The following is a 19,739-nucleotide window of genomic DNA, read 5'->3' as shown; positions in this document are numbered from 1 at the left end:
TCTCCCAAAGGTGGTCTCCAAGTTCCACCTGTCCCAGGACATCACATTGCCAGTGTTTTTCCCGGTCCCTACCTCTCCAGCAGAGAGGCAACTCCACTCTCTGGACCTACGCAGAGCTTTACTTTTTTACTTGCAAGCAACCAGACCATTTCGTAAAGATAATAACTTGTTTATTTGTTTTAGTGGTCCCAGTAAAGGGAAGGTAGTCTCCACACAAACCCTATCACGATGGGTTGTTTCCGCCATCAAGTTGGCATATCAGTCGGCAGGGGTAGATTGCCCTCTTCTCCTGCATGCACACTCCACTAGGGCCCAGGCGTCTTCAGCAGCTTTCAGCACGATGGGCGACATCGGAGAGATCTGCAAGGCTGCGACATGGTCCACACCGATGACCTTCATTCACCATTATGCCATTGACGTCGACTCCAGGGCTGATGCGGCTGTAGGGAAAGCAGTGCTGAACACGTTATTTCGTTGATCACCGCACACCCACCTCCACAGTAAGTGAGCTTGCTATTCTCCCATGTGGGACTGCACAGAAGCCACGTTAACGAAAAACAGTGTTGCACTTACCTGTAACTGTTGTTCATTGAGTGGTCTTCTGTGCAGGCACACATCCCTCCCTCCTTCCCCGCTGTGGGTGGTCACCATAAAAGCGTGTACTCCCCGCGGCGGCGAATGGAGAACTGAGGGGAAGAGTGCTCCCCCCCCCGTCAGGTGACCTGAAGGCGGGAAAAGCCGTTAAGGCTTGGTCTCTGACGGGGGAGGGGGAGCGCTCCTAGGGAGCTGACTCTTCCAGAAGCTTTCTAATCTTCTCCGTGGCTGGCCTGCGCCTGCGCAGTCCCATGTGTGCCTGCACAGAAGACCACTCAACGAACAACAGTTACAGGTAAGTGCAACACTGTTTTTATTGGTAAACTAGAAGTATTTTGTGGTGAGATAGGATCTACAGCTTTAATTCACTGTTCTAGTTGGGGTTTCCAATCCCTTTTTAGGTCATTTAAAATTTTGAGAGACATGCATCTTGGGTATAGTTCATAATGTCAAGGTCAGTAATGCAGCCACATTTCATTTGAATATTTTCAGAATTGCATTGAGAAATGTAAAGGTCATACAAACATATACAGTTTAAAGAAATCAACTTCCACCTGTTTTCCCCAAGAGCTGGCATGTGGTCTCAAAAACATCCATATAAACTAGATTTTAAAGCTTGTTAAATGCCTCATGTGAAATTGGTTCGCAGCCAGCATCCCCCCGTTAAGCAGATGTCATTATTCAGCAGCCTTCGCAGTACCAGCCCTTCTCAGAGGACACCCCCCCAACTGTACACACTTCAATATTTCATTAGAATTATTTTTCAAGTTCTTATTAAAATATTGTAAAAATCAATGGGTAACTTTTTTGTGCTTTTTCTCTACCTTGACTACTTTTTGAGTGACTGTCTACCAGCTATGTCTCATTTTAATTAAATAAACTAAATTGGCAGCATTAAACAGTTGCCTATTTATCCTTTTTAACAGGAAATGGATTTTAAAAGAGTCGCAACCACCCGTGAAGACCTGTTGAAAGCAGTAATTGATGCGGCAGGGAGAAGGTGGTTTCTCACCAAAATGTTAAAAATGAAACGCTACATACAAAATAAAAATAATCATTTTTAGAAGTGCCTCAAAATCATCTGGGCCATTCTGCTTTAACTTTTTTTCCCTACCTCTGTCATTCAGTGGAAGTTTGTTTTTCTACAGAGAAAGAATCAGCTTTTGTTGTTGTTGCCAACCATCCAGAGCCACTTCAGAAAAGTATGTCCTTGTTGCAGGGAGACTGTTTTTCTCAGGGGAATGTGCAGAAGCACAAGGCCTCTTCGCAGGGATTCACGTGTTTATATCACATTGAGAGATATAATGTGTAGTGAGAGCCAACGTGGTGTAATGGTTAAGGTGTCAGACTAGAACTGGGAAACCCAGGTTCGAATCCCCACTCTGCCATGGAAACTGCTGGGTGACCTTGGGCCAGTCACACGCTCTCAGCCTCGACCATGGCAAGTATTTGGATGGGAAAACTCCTAGGAATAATGGGCATGTTGCGGCGGCAGGCAATGGCAAACCACCTCTGAATGTCTCTTGCCTTGAAAATCCCACGGGGTCACAATAAGTCAGCAAATAAATAAATGAAAACATAAACAATCAAGTGTTTTAGAGTTATTATTATAAGAAGTATGATGGCCTTTAGTTACATACATAGCAAATGTATGACATTTAGAATTAAAAACTAATTCAATTTTTTATTTTTGCTGCCATGGAACAGGAAAGGCTATTTTAAAAACAGGTTTTAGTTGCCTACCTTCTTCAGGTGAGTAATTTTGCTTCACCTTAAAAGTTTGGCTATTTGCCAGATTTCATTGAACTGATTTTTGACACTCAAATTTACCATTAATATCCAGTTCTTATCTATTAGCATTTTGGCTACCAAATCTTCAATCAAAGTTTAGTGTTAGTTTTTTACATAATCAGAGAGGAGATCTAGCAGAATAACCTTTGGACAGTTTGGAGAGCCTAAGATGTTAACATCATTTGTGTGTAATCATTTCCCAGATAATAGGTAGACATGATCACCACATATGCAGATAGTCAGCAGACATCCCACATTTCCAATATTTATTTGAAGTTACTTTATAACATTTATTTAACCTTTATATATTAATTTATAAACACTTTCATATTTGTTCAGATTGCATTTACAAAACCAAAAGTAAAATATTGACTTGCTTCAGATATAGAGCAATTCAGCATCATTTCCTAACACCTATGCAGATCAGACTTACCCTTAAGTGAAAATTTAGTTTGACGGTAATAAAATGTTTTTAATGAAAATCATCCTCTATTCTTGAACAGGTGGAACTCAAATTCACAGAGCACTTGCCACTTATGAGCCAGCATGGTGTGGTTAAGAGCAGTGGACTCTAATCTGGTGAACCAGGTTGGTTTCCCCACTCCTATACATGAAGCCAGCTGGGTGACCTTGGGCTAGTCACAGTTCTCTTACAGCTCTCAGTCTCACCTACCTCACAAGGTGTCTGTAGTGGGGAGAGGAAGGGAAGGAGATTGTAAGCTGGTTTGAATCATCTTAAAAGGTAGAAAAAGTTAGCTTATAAAAACCAACTCTTCTTCGGAATGAGGGAGGGCAATTCCTGTTTGTGGCACATTGCTGGGCAGGGGCCCAGGTGGCTGCTGGGGAAAGGGAGGGCAATAAAAACAGCTTCTATGAACTTGCTCAATTAATTGAATTTTCTGTACCAGTTTTCACCATTCAGGAAACCATAAACAGAGTCTCTAGCTTTTGCTGCGCCTTTCTGAGCCCTTTTTGACAGTGTTTGACTCTACAAGGTCGAAATCCTGAAGTGTTCCAGTTCTGTAATATCCTTCTGAGTAAGAATCTGGAGAGTTTGGACTTCTATGATGTGGACTTCTAAGATTTTCTTAGATTCTTATGAAATCTTCAAATGTGAAATTGATTCATGTGGTGCAAGAGGATGGAATTACAGCTTTCATATCCATGCACAATTTACCTTTTAATTTTTCTCTTGCTATCCAGGGATGTTCAGTAAATCAAGTGCCTCCTATGGGACTTTTTTTAAAAAAAAAATCTCTTTGTGAGGTCCCATGAGTAGCCAGTGCAGTAAATTACTGTGACTTTGTTTGAATTTTTTTTAGTTACAGCACATTAGCTCTTTTGTTTGCTTTTCCACTGATAAAGTGTGTGTTTTTATTGAGAATTTGTGTTTCTTGAAAGTCTCCTTTATGACTAATACTGGGTGTGAATTGCGAAGGTCATACAAGAAAAGCTACCTCAGAAATTGGCCTTGGAACCATTCACCAGTTTGCTAAACTGTTTCAGACAATGCCTAACTTATTTTGGACTTTAGTGTCCCCTCCCCACACTATTTTTTAAATCCCAGTGAGGATAATGAATGTCTGACCATTACACACAAGGTAACTATCTATATCAACCTTTCCTCGGCTCATCCACCTATCTTGGTTTATTTGAAAGATTAAGGGATCAGAGGGCCAAGGGATGTGTTTTATTGGACATTTCTGTTTCAGTTTTCTTGACATTTCTAGTTTAAAAAGTAGACCTTTAAGATGCAAAGGCCAGGCGAATAAGAAGCAGATCCTAAAGCGATTGTATGCCAAAAATAACTGCTTATCTTTGACTTCATGGCATTAATCTTCAGTCATTTTATATAGCACAACCAGGGGACCCACAAGGACTTGCAAGGGGCATCTCATTTTCCCTTTCCCACTTTTTCCTATTTCCCTTCCCTGAAACCCTCTATAGCCTCACCCATCACTCAACTGACTGTTATCTGCTCTTCTGTCTTCATTTTCCCCTCTTTCCTTCCATTTGGCAGCCACTACCCAGAAAAACTATGGCTGTGTTGCACAGTGTTAGCTGCTGGGCCAGCCCCAATTGCGTGGTAGGGTACCTGCAAGGACTTGTGGAGGCATGCCCTTCCCACACTATTTCCCTGTATGCCCTTCCCACACTATTTCCTCTTTCCCTCCTAACAAGCTCCATAGCCTGACCTTTTCATTTCCTTCTCTCCTGCCCACCCACCTGCCTACGTTTTATCTGCCCCTCATCTTTAACTATGGTTATGATTTATTTACTTAATATACACTCCGCCTATCTTCACAAAGACAGACTAAAGTATCCTTCTACTCTCCCCACAACTCTTTGAGGTAGTTTAGGCTGAAAATGTATGACTGGCCTAAGGTCACCCAGTGAGCTTTCACTATAGGCTGGGGATTCAAGCCTAGGTCTCCTGGATCGTTGTCTGAAATCCTAATCACTCCACCCGAATGGCTGTTGTGGATTGGCTGCTGTTGAACAGTAGTAACTGCATGGTGGCAAGTCATCTGATGGTTGCTGCCTGGTCCAACCCTGATGAGTCTTCTCTCAAAGGCCAAAACAGCCCTGGAAAGGGCTGTGCCCCCTTTCCACCTTTGACTGACATAGAATCATAGAGTTGGAAGGGGCCACATAGGCCATCTAGTCCAACCAGGCCAATCTAGTCTCAATGCAGGATCAGCCTAAAGCCTTGTTGGCGAACCTATGGCACACGTGCCGCAGCCGGCACGCCGAGCCCTCTCTGTGGGCATGTGCGGACCCATCACGTCTGCCTAGGGCTGTGCCATGTTGCCGTGGTGAGGCCGCTGAGGGCGGTGCTCCTTCTCCCCAAGCCCATGCTCCCCAAGCCTGCACTGGCGCCCTCCCTCTCTTCAGCTGAGCTGGGGCCACAACTCAGCTGTTTGTCGGGGCCCCTGCCCTCTTCAGTTTGGACCGGGAGGCTGTGGCCGAGCACCTTGCCACACACCCCCTCTCAGCTGACCTGCGGAACCCCGCCCGGCTTCAGTTTGTCTGGGGCCCCGCCCGTCTAAAAAAGCATTTAGAAAATTCGACAACATTTGCAGACAATCCTACAAGCCATCAGGAAATCTACAAGGAATTTTCTATCATTGTAGCAGCTGCAAAGGTGAATTTTAGTAACAGATTTTTACAGTTCGGTAAGATGGAGACAACCCTGTGTTTTCTTACTTCTCCAGATAAAGCCAAATTTGAAGAACTTGATCTTTCCTGCCTACACTGATTAGATTTAGAAAAACTGGAAATGGAGCTAATAGAATTTCAAGAAAGCTCTATCTGGGAAAATAAATTCTATGACCTGCGTGAAACACTTAAGAAGATAGAAGGGATGCGAAAGGACAGCACAGTTAGTTCTGAAAATGAAATCCTTAAAGTGTGGAATTCTCTGCCAAATAATTTTAAGTCAATAAAAGCACTTGGGATTGCTTTCCTTACTTTGTTTGGATCATCTTATGCTTGTGAGCAGCTGTTTTCAGCTTTGAATTATATCAAATCTGACACCAGAAACAGGCTAACAGATGACCTGAGTGCTGCATGTGTTGCTCTCAAATTTACAAAGTATGAGCCAAGGGTAGACCAATTATCAGCATGCACACAACAGCAAAAATCACATTAATTGTTCAAAAAAATTGACGATGTCCTCAAAGATGTCACAAACATGGTGAATTACATCATGTCTCGTGCTGTGAATTGTCGACAGTTTCAAGCACTTCTTGAGGAGGTTCAGGCATAGTATAATTGTTTACTTATGTACAATAATGTCCGGTGGCTGAGCAGAGGATGAGTCCTGGAGAGATGCATGCCAAATGCAAACTTTTACCTTTCAATAAAAAGTTTTGTATCATTGAAAGCTCTGTTATTGTGTTTTTCTTTTAACGCAAAATATGTGAATGTATGAGTTGTTTTTTCTAAACTAAAACCTTTAAATTCAGGTTAAATTGCCGTATTGGCACTTGGCGATAAATAAGTGGGTTTTGGGTTGCAGTTTGGGCACTCAGTCTCTAAAAGGTTCGCCATCACTGGCCTAAAGTATCCCTGATAAGTGTTTGTCCAGCTGTCCAGCTCAATGAGGAGGAGCTCCCTACCTCCCAAGGCAGCCAATTCCACTAGTGAACTACTATTACTGTCTTTGATGGGTTCAGTTTTAGGAAGCTCTGCTTCAACCACCCCACCATAGGCTCCAGGCAACTGGCCAGATCTGCTGGGACGGTGTTCAGCCTGCCATCCATCAACAGATACAGCTGCATGTCATCTGCATATTGATGATTACCCAGTCCAAAACTCCTTACTAGCTGAGCGAGGGGGAGCATATAGATGTTAAAAAACATTGGGAAAAGGATCACCCCTTGCAGGACTCCACACAATACAGGGTGTTGTGATGAGACTCTCTCCCCTTGTGCCACCCTTTGTCTCTGACCTTGGAGAAATGAGATCAGCCATTAAAGCACTGTCCCATGTAATCAAATGGCGGCAAGGCAGTGGGTCAACAGATAGGGGCTGACTGTGTCAAAAGCCGCTGAGAGATCTCATAACAACAGTAGCACAAACCTGCCGCAATCCAGCTGTCTGCAGAGATCATCTGTGAGGGCGACCATCATAGTCTCCATTCCATGGTCAGGTATAAAGTCAGACTGGAATAGATCTAGGACAAATGTGTCCTCCAGGAAAACACATGTAGAAGGCCCCAAGTACACTCCCTGGCATCTCCAGTTAAAAGGATGATGTGAAAGACCTCTGCCTGAGACCGTAGAGAGCCACTGCAAGTCTCAGTACTGACCTTGATGAACCAAGGGTCTGATTCAGTATAAGGGAATTTATGTGACCATGTGTATAGTTTCCATAGTAGTAACAGAATCTTGATCCCCCCCAGTAATCTGGTTTATAAACTAATGTGGATAGAACTGGTTTCATATCACTTATTTATAGTAAACAGTGCTCTGCCATTTGCACAATAATTCATATCACTGTATCTTTTGCCAGACATTGGCTTGGATTCTGTCAAAATTTACTATAGACTGTAGAATTTCCACCCATAGAGTATGATTTTCTTAACTCTCCCCTCCTACTGGAGTTCAAAGTGCCTCTGTAATGCTGGGGGCAGGTGACCTCCAGGAACAGTGTGAGGAGGGGTTGGAAGGCTCCTGCAGAAAGGGGGAATCAGCAAAAATGCCCCCCTTGCATGCATTCAAAATGCATTCAAAATGAACACAGCTGTGCCTCATTCAAAAGCTCATACACTGAGAAAATTGCTACGTTATCTATTGATGTTTCCAATTTAGAGTGTTAGAGTCAGTCGCTCTGGAGATAGAGGAATGTAGACTGCTTGAGATTGAAAATTAAGGCATATGAGGATTGAACTGTTTAAAAACAATAGATATTAAGGGTGACATATTTCATTAACAGTCTGGATGGATATTTTTATAAAGCCAGGGATGTATTAGACTAAGTCAGTGTTAGTCTGAAAGAGTGGGAAGTGCGAGATTCAAATCCCCAGTTAACTATTAAGTGCCCTAGGTGATCTTGGGCTAGTCATCCTCTTTATACCACCATGTACTCCTTGAAGAGAGGGCAGGATAAAAATGTAACATAACTTCTACACCAACAAGATCTTTGGCTCTCCTGAGACTATTTCTTTTCATTTACAATGCAGTGCATTTCAGGTTGCATGATAGCGCTGCTTTCTTCAAATGTTTATGGTTATATCACTAGCCAGAATACCTGCTTTACTTTTGAGGAGGCTAAAGGCTAAAATGGGGGAGATGGGTGCACAGGCACGGCCTCCCCCCAAATGGTTCTGCCCCAATGCCCAAACCTCCACCAGAGTGGGGCAACCCTTCCCTAGCTCCTATCAATGCTCCTACCACTGTAGCCAACAAAGCAAACTATGGCAAATGCCATGAATGCCATGGTCCATGCCTAGTCCATGGCCCAGTCTGAGAGGTGAACACCATCATGCCTAAAGAGAGATGCCTGTTTAAAGGAAATGTCTGGGTGCCATATCCAAAGTCATCCTGCGACTTTGACAAGCTGTCCCATCGCCTTGCTGATTGTCTCGCCAAATCCACCCAGTCTGGTGCTATGGCTACATAAGCAGGCCGCTGCTGAGTCTTCACCCCTTCTTGGATCTGCTTTCCCTCCCTCCCTCAGTTGTTGTGGTTATATGTTGTGATTTGATTCAATGTTTCCTGTTTACTTCTTTCATCACATTTTTGTTAGCCGGTTTGGACATTGGGACGGATCCATTTGTGGGGAGGCTATGCCTACGGGTCCGTCTTCCCCATTTTATAGACTGGGGGTGGAGCCATTCAGCAGCATGCCCAGCTCGGGGGCTGTCAGGAGGCTAGAACCACACAATGGCCTGCGCCCTTGTGGATCCTAAGTTTGCTACTCTGTGGTCTTCCCCCTGGAAGGACAGGGTAATATTGGCCAGCAGGTGGGTTGCTCGACACGGGGATCCGTCCAAATGCTGTGCCAATGCTCCTGTGGCTGTAGTCAATAAAAGCTGTGGCCTAATTTGTCTCCAACACGGTATAGTGTGGTTCTTCCCCGCTGAACCCTTGCCCCTAGGTTTGCGAGGTTAATCTACCTCCTTTACATTTTCAAATACTGGCAAACATGCTATATGCAAATGTGCACTATCTGTTTCTATGATGGAAAGACTTATTTTGAATAATAAGATGGTCAGAAATATTTGGCACTCGGTCGCCACGGATGGAATGGGGGAGCAGTGACAGGGGAAGAGCCTTTTCGGCGTCGGCCATTTTTTGTGCCTCCGCTTCCTCCCCCCCCTTCTCTGAATTCTCGTCAGACGCCGGGTCACCTGTATCTTCCGAAGTAATCAGTGTCAAGGTAAAGTGACAAAAATGACAGAGTTCTGGCTCATTTCCGCTCCTGGGGAGAAAACATGTCAACAGACATGGGAGGAGCTGAATGTTGCAACTACTAAAAGTGTCAACCTCTCCACCAATGCAAAGTTTATTATTCAAGGTCGGCACCCTTGATGTTTTAGTTGGTTTGTCAGATGAGCTGGCTAAACTGGATGCGTTTGTGGAAGGTACTGTGAAGAAGGTGGCCCAGTATATGGCTGATGTGCTGGAAGACAGTAAAGATAAAGTTCAGGAAAACCTTCTGGCCAATGGGGTTGACTTCGTTACCTACATAACCAGAGTCCAGTGGGATATGGCAAAGTATCCAATCAAGCAGTCTCTGAAGAATATTTCAGAAATAATTGCTAAGGGAGCGACTCAGATTGACAATGATCTAAAGGCAAGGGCATCAGCCTACAACAGCTTGAAAGGCAACCTTCAGAACGTGGAAAGGAAGAATGCGGGAAGCTTGGTAACAAATCGTAAAGAAAGAGGACTTTGTACTTGATTCTGAATATTTGATTACATTGTTAGTGGTTGTACCAAAGTCTAATTATAATGACTGTGTTAAGCAGTATGAAACTTTGACAGATATGATAGTCCCACGATCCAGCAATGTTCTTTCTGAGGACCAGGATAGTTATCTCTGTAACATCACCTTGTTCAGGAAGGTAATGGACGAATTCAGACAAAAAGCCAGAGAAAACAAATTTATGGACCGTGACTTTCAATATAATGAAGAAGAAATGAAGGCAGACAAAGAAGAGATGAACAGACGTCCACTGACAAGAACAAACAGTTTGGACCTCTTGTCCGGTGGCTGAAAGTGAATTTCAGTGAAGCTTTCATTGCATGGATTCATGTGAAAGCACTAAGAGTCTTTGTTGAATCAGTTCTCAGGTACGGTTTGCCAGTCAACTTCCAGGCAATGCTGCTCCAACCAAACAAGAAAATGATGAAGAAATTGAGAGAAGTTTTCTATGACTTGTACAAACACCTTGACAGCAGTGCAGCAGCTATCATTGATGCAACTATGGATATTCCAGGCTTGAATCTCAGCCAGCAGGAATATTATCCCTACGTGTATTACAAAATAAATTGTAACTTGCTCGAGTTCAAGTAAATGGTGTCTGACCCTGGCGATCCTCTCGTGGTATTGGTGTACAAGCAGAAATGAGGTTGAAGAACATCAGTGCTTCTAACTCTCTTTATAAACCTGTGCTTGATTCTTCCTCCCTTTTGCATAGGAGAACAATCTCCATTTTGCATAGGAAAACTATCTCTTGACATTTTTCTTTTTAAAAAGAGAAGTATAGTATTGCTTTTAATTGATCAGGTCTGTAAATGTATATTGAGAGAGAATGTATTTATAAAATAGTCATTTATTTAAAAATAATAATTAAAAAAAGATCATTCCTCTTTCAGACAGTGGTCGGCATCAATTCCATTGACCATCCTCTATGAAGACCTTGTTTATAAAGGAAAACAGTGTCTGGGGAGGGGGAACTTATGCCATTTTGTTCAGTGTTTCATAGATATATAAAGCTGTAAACATTGTTATTGAATTGTGATGAAATATATGTGGAGATTGATATTCAGTCTGTGGTTTGTGGATGTTTTAAATTTAAGATACGTTAAGCACTGGAAATACAGGAGAAAATAAAAGCACCTGTACAACTGTAAAAAAAATCAAAAAAATATTTGGCACTTAATAGGCTTTTTGAAATACAACTTAAAATAGTTTTATTTGTCTCTTTTAGTAGGATTTAAAAGTTAGGTGAGCAAATCTTCAATAACAGGCAACATAGATTGTAACAGAATTCAGAAGTTTGAGATGTTAAATGCAAGTAATGTTTTGTACTTCCAAATGTATCAAGGTGGTTCACATACAAGTGTTTAAACATTTATTTTCTACTGAGGGTGGTTCTCTTGGCAGTCACTGGCCTGTTTCTTAAACTTAAGGTTTTTTTTTACACTTTCTTAAACTTAAGCTTCTTTCTTTTTCACAGTGGTTCTTTAGTTGTAGGAGTTAGGAACATTAACACACTTCCCCAGTTTCTCTCTTAAAGTGGCCTGGGATCACTCAATTCACATATTTCCCATTAGACTCTTAGGAATCACTCTATAAACCTTAGAGCTATTTTCCCTATATAGCTGGTTATAGATCCTGTCCTGATCCAAAAACCCAAAATGTGTTCCTTTTCATTCCTGAGGAAAATCCTCCACCAGACAGCTTACAACTCACATGGCTGTTTCCAAGCTCTATTGACTTTTCTCTCAGCCAACCCACAATTCCTAACTGTCAGAGTTCTAACTGCAACTCTTAGAATTCTGTTCGAACTCCCTGTCAATCAAGGGGGTTCTATGACTCTTTAGAATGCAGCTGTCTGTCACAGTTTCATTCTATCCTGTGCTGTTGTTGGGTGGATTGGTGAAAGAGAGTGAGAAAGCGACAGGTTGCGGACAGGTAAAAACATCCTCTGTCCGCCCATGGATAGTTGCACCGTCATACCCTAATGCCAGTTTACAGGGCATAATAAAGATGTCAGTTTGGGAAGGAGTGTATGATAGAACAATAAGAAGGAAAATAAGCCATTCGGTGTGATGTTTAACTCATTCTTTATTGGGAGATTTTGATAAAATAAGAGCAATCTGGCTAGGCAAAATGAATGCTTGGCCTTCTTCCTCATCTTATATAATTTATGTCCAAACAATTTCAGTTCAGCTATACATAGCTATTACCAGTTTTACTTTGCCGAACAGAATTATTCATCATAGATAGTCTCAACAGTAAAATGTAACTCCAGACATTTAAGCTAGAGTAATCATATCAAGATTAAAATTCCTTTGCCAGAATTGGTATTTTGATTTTAAGTGCTATTCAAATGTTTTTTTGAAGTAGTGCATACAGAGAAATTTTCCTGTTTTAACAAGGTCAGTACATAGCTGTGGAAATATGCACATTTCTCCTTAAAAATTTGGTGCTTGTAGTCATTTCAGACTTCTGTGTGTAAAAGCACAGCTGCAACTATCCCATAACACAAAAATTAAAATATGTTGTAATATTTAGATTTTACATTCTGTGTCTCCAATGTATGCTCTTAGACTCATGAAGGTGACTTACGATGTGCAGTGTTTGCATTGGCAACTGGTCAAAACCAGAAACGTATTGAAGGCCAAGCTTTCCAGATATTATCTCAAGTAATTTAGAAGTTCATTATAGGGCACCCACTAGGCCTGCTACAGTAAAGGGTCTGTCAGCATTTTTCAGAAGTTTATAACTCAATCAAAAAGAAAAAAAATGCTTGTGGGTTGAAACGTGGCATCCAGGGTTTAAGACTAGGAGCAAATTGTTTTTACAAATAGAAAAAAATAATAAAAATTGACTATTATTAAATTATAGGTGGTTTCTTTTAAAGGATTTCTAGTTTCAAATCGATATTTCTACATTTAAGTTGTTTTCTGAGAGTGTTTTCATAAGTGTCTAGTACCAAATGAAAGCTGATAAGTGTTGAATCTGAAGAAAAAGCAAACTGATTAATGGTGGGATCTTTAAATCCTTAACGTGGAACTCTCACTGATTAAATTTATCTCGATGAATTCTGGTGCCAGTGGCTTGAGGGTCTTACAACTAAAAAATATATTAATGCCAAGGGCATAGTTTGGTCCAAGGCGCTGTTTTGTAACTTGTTCTTAGTGCAAGTATTCACATGCATTATCCTTCACAGGCAAGGCAGTGAACAATAATGCCTGTGAAGTTCTATTGGAGCATTTCTTCCTGCATCTCTACATGCAGCAGATTTCAGATGTGCAACTGGTAAGACTTAAGAAGATTTAGAAGTCAGAGATGTAGGCTTTGTGGAAAATAAATTCACCATTTCATCAGCAACAGCCACTTTTCTATTCCAAGGTTTTGATCAGAGACACTCTTAAAAGAAATGGAGAGAGCTGTTTTCTGACTTGATCCAACAGCCAGAGATCTGAGGCTTTGTGCTAGGACCTGTGTACAGGACATCACAGAGAACTGTCTGAATGTTGTTAAAATATCAATACTGTCAAGTCCTTCTACCCATTCATGTGGAATCTTTGTAGTCCTTAAATCAAAGCTTTCAGTCCGTTTACATTTAGTTGAACTTTATTGATTTGCATGTGGATAAGTGGCTACACAACTTGCTGGTCAGCTGGGTTATATTGTGTTTTGGTCTAGAAAGCTTTGTTGAGTGCTTGGACAATTTACCTTTTTGTCAATATTACTTAGGAAATTATATGAAGTGAAATTGACTAGAATGAGGACTACTTTCCAAAGTGGATCTGAGATTAGATTAGGTGAGAGTTGGCAGGTCTGCAAACAAGGTTGGAGTGTGTGAAATGGTACAAAAACAACAGTGAATCTCTTAAACCAGGTTGTTACCTTCAATCGAAAGATGATCTACTGGGATAAGAGGGAAAATTCACTCACTAGATAATGGTTTTCTAAGCACATTTTTAACAGACATTTTGAGTTAGATAGCATTGAACCTGTGATTTAGCAATGAAAGGCAGTGGAACTCCAGTATGATGTAGGACTTGTATTTTAATGCCACATTATAAAACAATGCTTTAATCCAAAAGATGCATTATTTCTGAAAGTATTCCATGTAGTGTTTGAAAGAAGAAGCTAAAATGGATTAGAAGAGCTTAACATGTCTGTAGATGCTGGTTTAACATTCCACTTCTCCACAAAATGCAAACTTTGTATTCTATATTAACAGGTACATGCTGTATATTTCAACCTTGACTGTGCAGGTATCTCATTTTGTTTCAAAAGAATCCATAAACAAAAGGAGTAAATGTGGTATGATGCTCAACAGAAAATAATTAGGAAGCCTTCATAAACAGGAATTCTTTGTGCCATGGAACAGGACTAGAACTAGCATAACTGAACGTTTAACATATATTTCTACCTGAAAAAGTGCTGCTAAAGGCTAGGATCTGATTGTTTTTGAAAGAGAGTTCCAGAAATGCTTGCCATAGCTAATACGCTTTTTTGTGTTTTTGACAGATTATTTCTTGACACTTGATGAGCCTATGAACAATATCACCACTACTCTAGGCCAGACAGCAGAACTGCATTGCAGGGTCTCTGGCAATCCTCTTCCAACTGTGCGCTGGCTGAAGAATGATGCTCCTGTTGTACAAGAACCCAGGAGGATATCTTTCCGTGCAACAAGCTATGGGTCTCGGTTACGAATAAGAAATCTGGATACCACAGACACTGGCTACTTTCAGTGTGTGGCGACAAATGGCAGGAAGACTGTTTCTACAACTGGGGTGCTGTTTGTGAAATTTGGTAAGACTTCCTTTTTGGCAAACTACTTTAAGAGAAATGCTAGCTTAAAAAAACTGTGGAGATAGAGATAATCCCTTCACTGATTAAAGCCCAGACAGCCTATACAGCAGCAACAGAAAATTTCCCATAATTCTTCACCTTAATATAGCCCTTCTACAAAAGGAGGGCATTGCTCAGTTTTTTAGGGCATTCTGGTTTTTGCTTTTCCTATAACATCTAATAGATTTAAAGGGCTGGATTCCAGGTTTCCATTCAACTAATGATGGATCCTTCAGTTGACCCACACAACTCTTTTGCCAATAGAAGGTGCCTTGGGGAGCAACGTAATCAAAACAGTTTTATGTATATAGCAATATAGATGAAGGTAGTAAAAGAAAAACTTTAAACTATCCAAGTGTTCTTGAACTGCAGACAGTTTCTGCCTTAGCTTTTATGTCTCCCACACGTTTGGTGTGAGGACTTTGACAACTATAGCCTAACAAGGAAAGTTTCATTGGAACAGTGATGAATTCATTATCTGCTGAAATTCTCTTTTATGATCAATGAAGTTTACCCAATTGTGTGCATACAAAAGAGAAAGCTTTTTTCTCATGTTGAATCATGAGTTGACTTGTTCACTGAGACTTGATTTGTCGAATCCGTCTTATGAACGCTTCAGCATTTGTCCAGGTTGGGTATTACAATTTTATACACCTTAAGTCTTGTCAGCAATACATAGTCATGTGCTGGAACAGGGAGACTAGTACAGCAAGACAATATTTGATTTGATGTATAGTGGTTCACTCTGTTAACGTGTACGTGGTAAATAAAAATCTTCCCGCTTTTCTCCCCCCGAATCATAGGCAAGGACCCAAATAACCACCTCGGATTAGGCCCAATGGCTCACATTGGGGGTTACCGCACTTGTATTCCCAGCGATGTATTAAGAGTTTGAAAATGTTATAAAAAATACTGTTCGCACTTTCTATGTATTCCCACCGATGTATTAAGAGTTTGAAAACGTTACAAAAAATACTGTTCGCACTTTGTTTGGCCGCTTTAGCTGTGAAGACGTCTTCCAACCATTTATAAGCCGTGGTATCCAAAAACCCTTTTAAAGCGATGTTTTTACAACATTTTCAAACTCTTAATACATCACTAGGAATACAAAGTGCGGTAACCCCCAACTCCCTGCTTTTTTATTTTGAACTTGTAACAGCAGAGCCCTTTGCTGTATCACACACTGCCTTTGACACTCCCATCCTTTTCAACTCTCATTTGTCATACATCATGCCAAGACTGCTGTTCAAGAAAACAAAGTTCAAAAACCTGCTTGGATGCATTCACCTGCGTGTTTTTTTTGTCCTTGGCTATAGTTTTTAATTTAAAATAATTTAACGACTAATTTTGAAGGGAACCTTCTTTCCATCTTGTTAAGATTGATCAAAATATTTGTTTTAGAAAATGACACTTTCATATTTATTCTATTTTATTTGGACAATAGAAACTTCTAAATGTGGCAAGCAGATTTAGAAATGTTAACGCTATTTACAATTGATTGTTCAGGTATAGGTTCTGTCATTCATTCTCAAAACTTCTGAAAGCAAATACTCAAAAGATATTGACCAAATAATGAAAGATTTTGGTAAAAAGTTCACCAGTTTCATATATAGTCTTCTTTCTTTTATTACTTGGAATGAGACAGAACTGGGAACTGAAAATTCTCATACATTTTCATTGGGAATATGCATCTCAGATTATACTTACTGAGCTGCTAAGTGCAATAAAAGAACTAAAATTGTTACATGTATCAGTATTCACTAGATAATTACTGCTGTAACAATAGTTTTGGCCTTTATATTAGAATTTAGAAACTAATATAAAACCATATTCAGCATGAATAAATTGTTTTTAGTAGCTTACTTGATGCTAAAAATTCTTGTCTACTTTTTTTTAAAAAAAATTTTTCTTATAGGTCCTCCACCAACAGCAAGTCCTGGAACATCGTAAGTTGTTTCTACCAATTTATTTCAAGTTTTTGAGTAATAATTTTATAGTTGCCTATAAAATTTTATAGTGGTAGAGCATCTGCTTGGCATGCAGAAGGTCCCAGGTTCAATCCCTGGCATCTCCAGTTAAAGGGACTAGGCAAGTAGGTGATGTGAAAAACCTCTACCTCAGACCCTGGAGAGCCACTGCCAGTCTGAGTAGACAATACTGACTTGGATGGACCAAGGGTCTGATTCAGTATATGGCAGCTTCATGTGTTCATAGAAGCTGACACTGAATGTGAGACCACTCTATATTTTTCTTGATGGGCAAACCAGAGTCTTTCCTCTACAGTGTATTGCTTAGCTTAATTGCTTAAGCCATCTAAAAGTGTATTACTATTCTTGTGGCAGGCGTTAAAATAAAATGTATTTGCCTAAATATTGTAATGTTCTAATATAAAGCAGAAGCATAGCAGAAGATGGTCAGTCTCAAGTAGGTAAACAAAAGCTTCATATGTTACCTGAGGGAGATCTAAAAAGAGACCTGAGAACTGGGCTAAATGGGCTAACTCAGTGGAGGGCATAGGAGCTTCATACGTTGCTATTCAAAGACAACTGTGTACCCTAACGTCACCTGATAAGGCCTGACAGATTATTTCTTCTGATCGCTACCAGACTATCTTCTAAGATTTTAAATAATTGTTCTGGCCCTGATGCAGAGTTTTAGGTACAAATTGAACTGAGAATCTTAGGTAGCACTCAACAAAAAACATCTTTAGAAGCAAGGCTAAAGAAAGTTTTCCTGAAAATCTGGAGAGCCAACAGCCAGTCATCTGTACTTGATTAAACGACCCATTGATCTACTTCAGTGTAAAGCAACCCCTAAAAATATTCACTTGAATCTTTCCAGCCAGGAAAAAAGGGTTTCAAACCACTTTGTGATTCTGAAAGTGTTAAAAGTCCTCTCCCTGTAAACCATTATTTGCCACACATTGAAATCTGAGATAATGTTCATGACCCATGGGGCAGCCTGCTTTTTTAATGGCCTCAGAACTGTATTACTTGCTTAATTGTTGATCTGTTTGACTGCTACCATGATGGATCAGCAGTCAAGGGAGAGATAGAACAGTCCAGTGTGGCAACAGCAGCCGCCGCCGCAGACATGGCATAGCAGATTCCAGTAGATAACAGGGTTTCTTAAAAAGAGGGGGAATAGTTTGGGCCTGGGAAAAATGGTTAGGACACTAGCCTTCTCCATCTTCATGTCATTTCCCCTCCATTCTCACTTCTTATATCATTATCCTAGACTTGATGGTGCTCTTGATGAAAGTGTTGAAGGAACTAATGTTCGTATGTAGAGTAAAACAGATACCTGGATGTCAAAATGAAGGCAGTGAGCCAAAGTGGACTTTTTTATGCACACTCTTTCAGCATGTCCCATTCCTTTGAAAAGCAGTGATCCATTATCTGTTCTCACTATTTGACTGTACAAATCTGAAAGCATTTATAAAAAGCCAACTGAATCAGCAACCCTATTGCAATGCAGTGGTGTAAAATAATGGCTGACAATGGATTAGGAAATCCCAGCTATTAATTAGTTTTAGGGAACCAACTGTTCTGTCACTCTTGGCCTCCCTTCAGCCTTTCCTACAGGGCTGTAGCAAAGAATACTGAAATAATTTCTAGTGCTTGGTCATGCTAGAACTGCACAACTTGTGGGCCCACCTTTCTTTCTTTCTTTCTTTCTTTCTTTCTTTCTTTCTTTCTTTCTTTCTTTCTTTCTTTCTTTCTTTCTTTCTTTCTTTCTTTCTTTCTTTCTTTCTTTCTTTCTTTCTTTCTTTCTTTCTTTCTTTCATGTCGTAATTCTTAGCATGCACTTAGCACATACTTGTTAATGTCGCATGTTTTAGGATTTGGCTGTATGAATTTGAAACTCACATCAATCTAATTGATGCCATAATGGTTCGTTTGTAGAACTTAAGCACAAAATATATGCAGTCTGTCAAAATCACTGACTGGCTTTGCTTTAGAAACTTTCTGTAAAGGGACTGGAACTTCGGGCAAATAAAAGCTTATTGTTCTGCTCTGGCTACACATTTTGATTTTTCAAATTAGATTTTGTCATCACTCTGAAAGCATAACCTTAATGATATCATGAAGCTCATACTTCATAGGTGTCTGTGATTGAAAGACAATTTAGAAATGCCAAAATAAATGTCTAGTTTTTAAACACCCCCTCCTATCTGATTAGGGGCACTACATCTGTGGGAACAGGCTTCTGTGCCTGTGTCCTGAGCTCAGTTAGGAACTGAATGTGCCAATAGGTTCTATATGTGTGGTTGCTATCTCTGATCTTGCAGCCAGGCTGTGCATGCAGTCCCCTTTTAACAGCTAGTATCCCCCAAAAATTTTTTTCAGAAAACTAGGATTTAATCTCCTCCTGTCCTTGTACCATCAATCACCCAGTGACTGGAACTGCAAAATTTGGAAAAAGACTTCTGCATGTGCAGCTGAAACTGCTCTTTGCATGTACCACTGCACTGAAATGATAAGAGTGAAGTTGACAGTTTCAGTCATTTTTTTCCAGGCAATGGGAAATGTGCATACAAACACAGAATGCCCTCCTTCAAAAGAGGAAACCAGAAACCCTGGCATGTAGTGGGATTTGGACTGCAACGCTGTGTGACATACAAATTGGTTATGATAAAGCAAAATAACACCGGGGTTGCCTTGAAAATATATATAATAAAGCATTGAATAATATTGTGTACTTAAAAGCATCCACAATTACATTTATTGTTGTAGTGGAAGCTCTGGGTCAAGCAGAGGTTCTTTTCTCTAACCGCCTGGCCTTGCACCCCTGATGGTTTCCTAAAAAGGTTCAAAATCTCACAAAATTGAAAAAAATTATTTCATTGTTATGGGTGCTACAGCTTCTTCCAGCTGTCTACCCACCAATATGACCATGAAAGCAGCAAAACCCAATTGTCTAAGGATAACCAAAGGGTTTATGCTTAGTTGTGTGACTCCCGACATAAGCAGAAAAGTATGACTTTGTGAATTAATCAAAAGGGGGGGAAAGTCTGATGAGGACTCAGCATGCTCCAGAAGCAGTTGAGAACCAGTTAAAGGGGGAAAGGAAGAGGAGAAATT

At 40.5% G+C, this 19,739-nt stretch overlaps 1 protein-coding gene and 1 pseudogene across 1 annotated transcript in view; both read left to right on the top strand.

Moving 5' to 3' along the window:
• Window positions 1-19,739, top strand: part of ROR1 (receptor tyrosine kinase like orphan receptor 1) — a 196,107-nt gene that overhangs the window by 137,980 nt on the left and 38,388 nt on the right. Inside the window, exons 3-4 of the mRNA XM_056845613.1 lie at window positions 14,329-14,616; window positions 16,571-16,601. Coding sequence (XP_056701591.1) covers window positions 14,329-14,616; window positions 16,571-16,601 — 319 coding nt within the window. The remainder of the gene's footprint in view (window positions 1-14,328; window positions 14,617-16,570; window positions 16,602-19,739) is intronic.
• Window positions 9,261-10,505, top strand: LOC130473956 (V-type proton ATPase subunit C 1-like; annotated as a pseudogene).

Source organism: Euleptes europaea, chromosome 2 (assembly GCF_029931775.1).
Source record: "Euleptes europaea isolate rEulEur1 chromosome 2, rEulEur1.hap1, whole genome shotgun sequence".
Taxonomy (NCBI): domain Eukaryota; kingdom Metazoa; phylum Chordata; class Lepidosauria; order Squamata; family Sphaerodactylidae; genus Euleptes; species Euleptes europaea.
The sequence above is the reverse complement of the archived record's forward strand: the minus strand, read 5'-3'. Positions and strand labels throughout refer to the sequence as shown.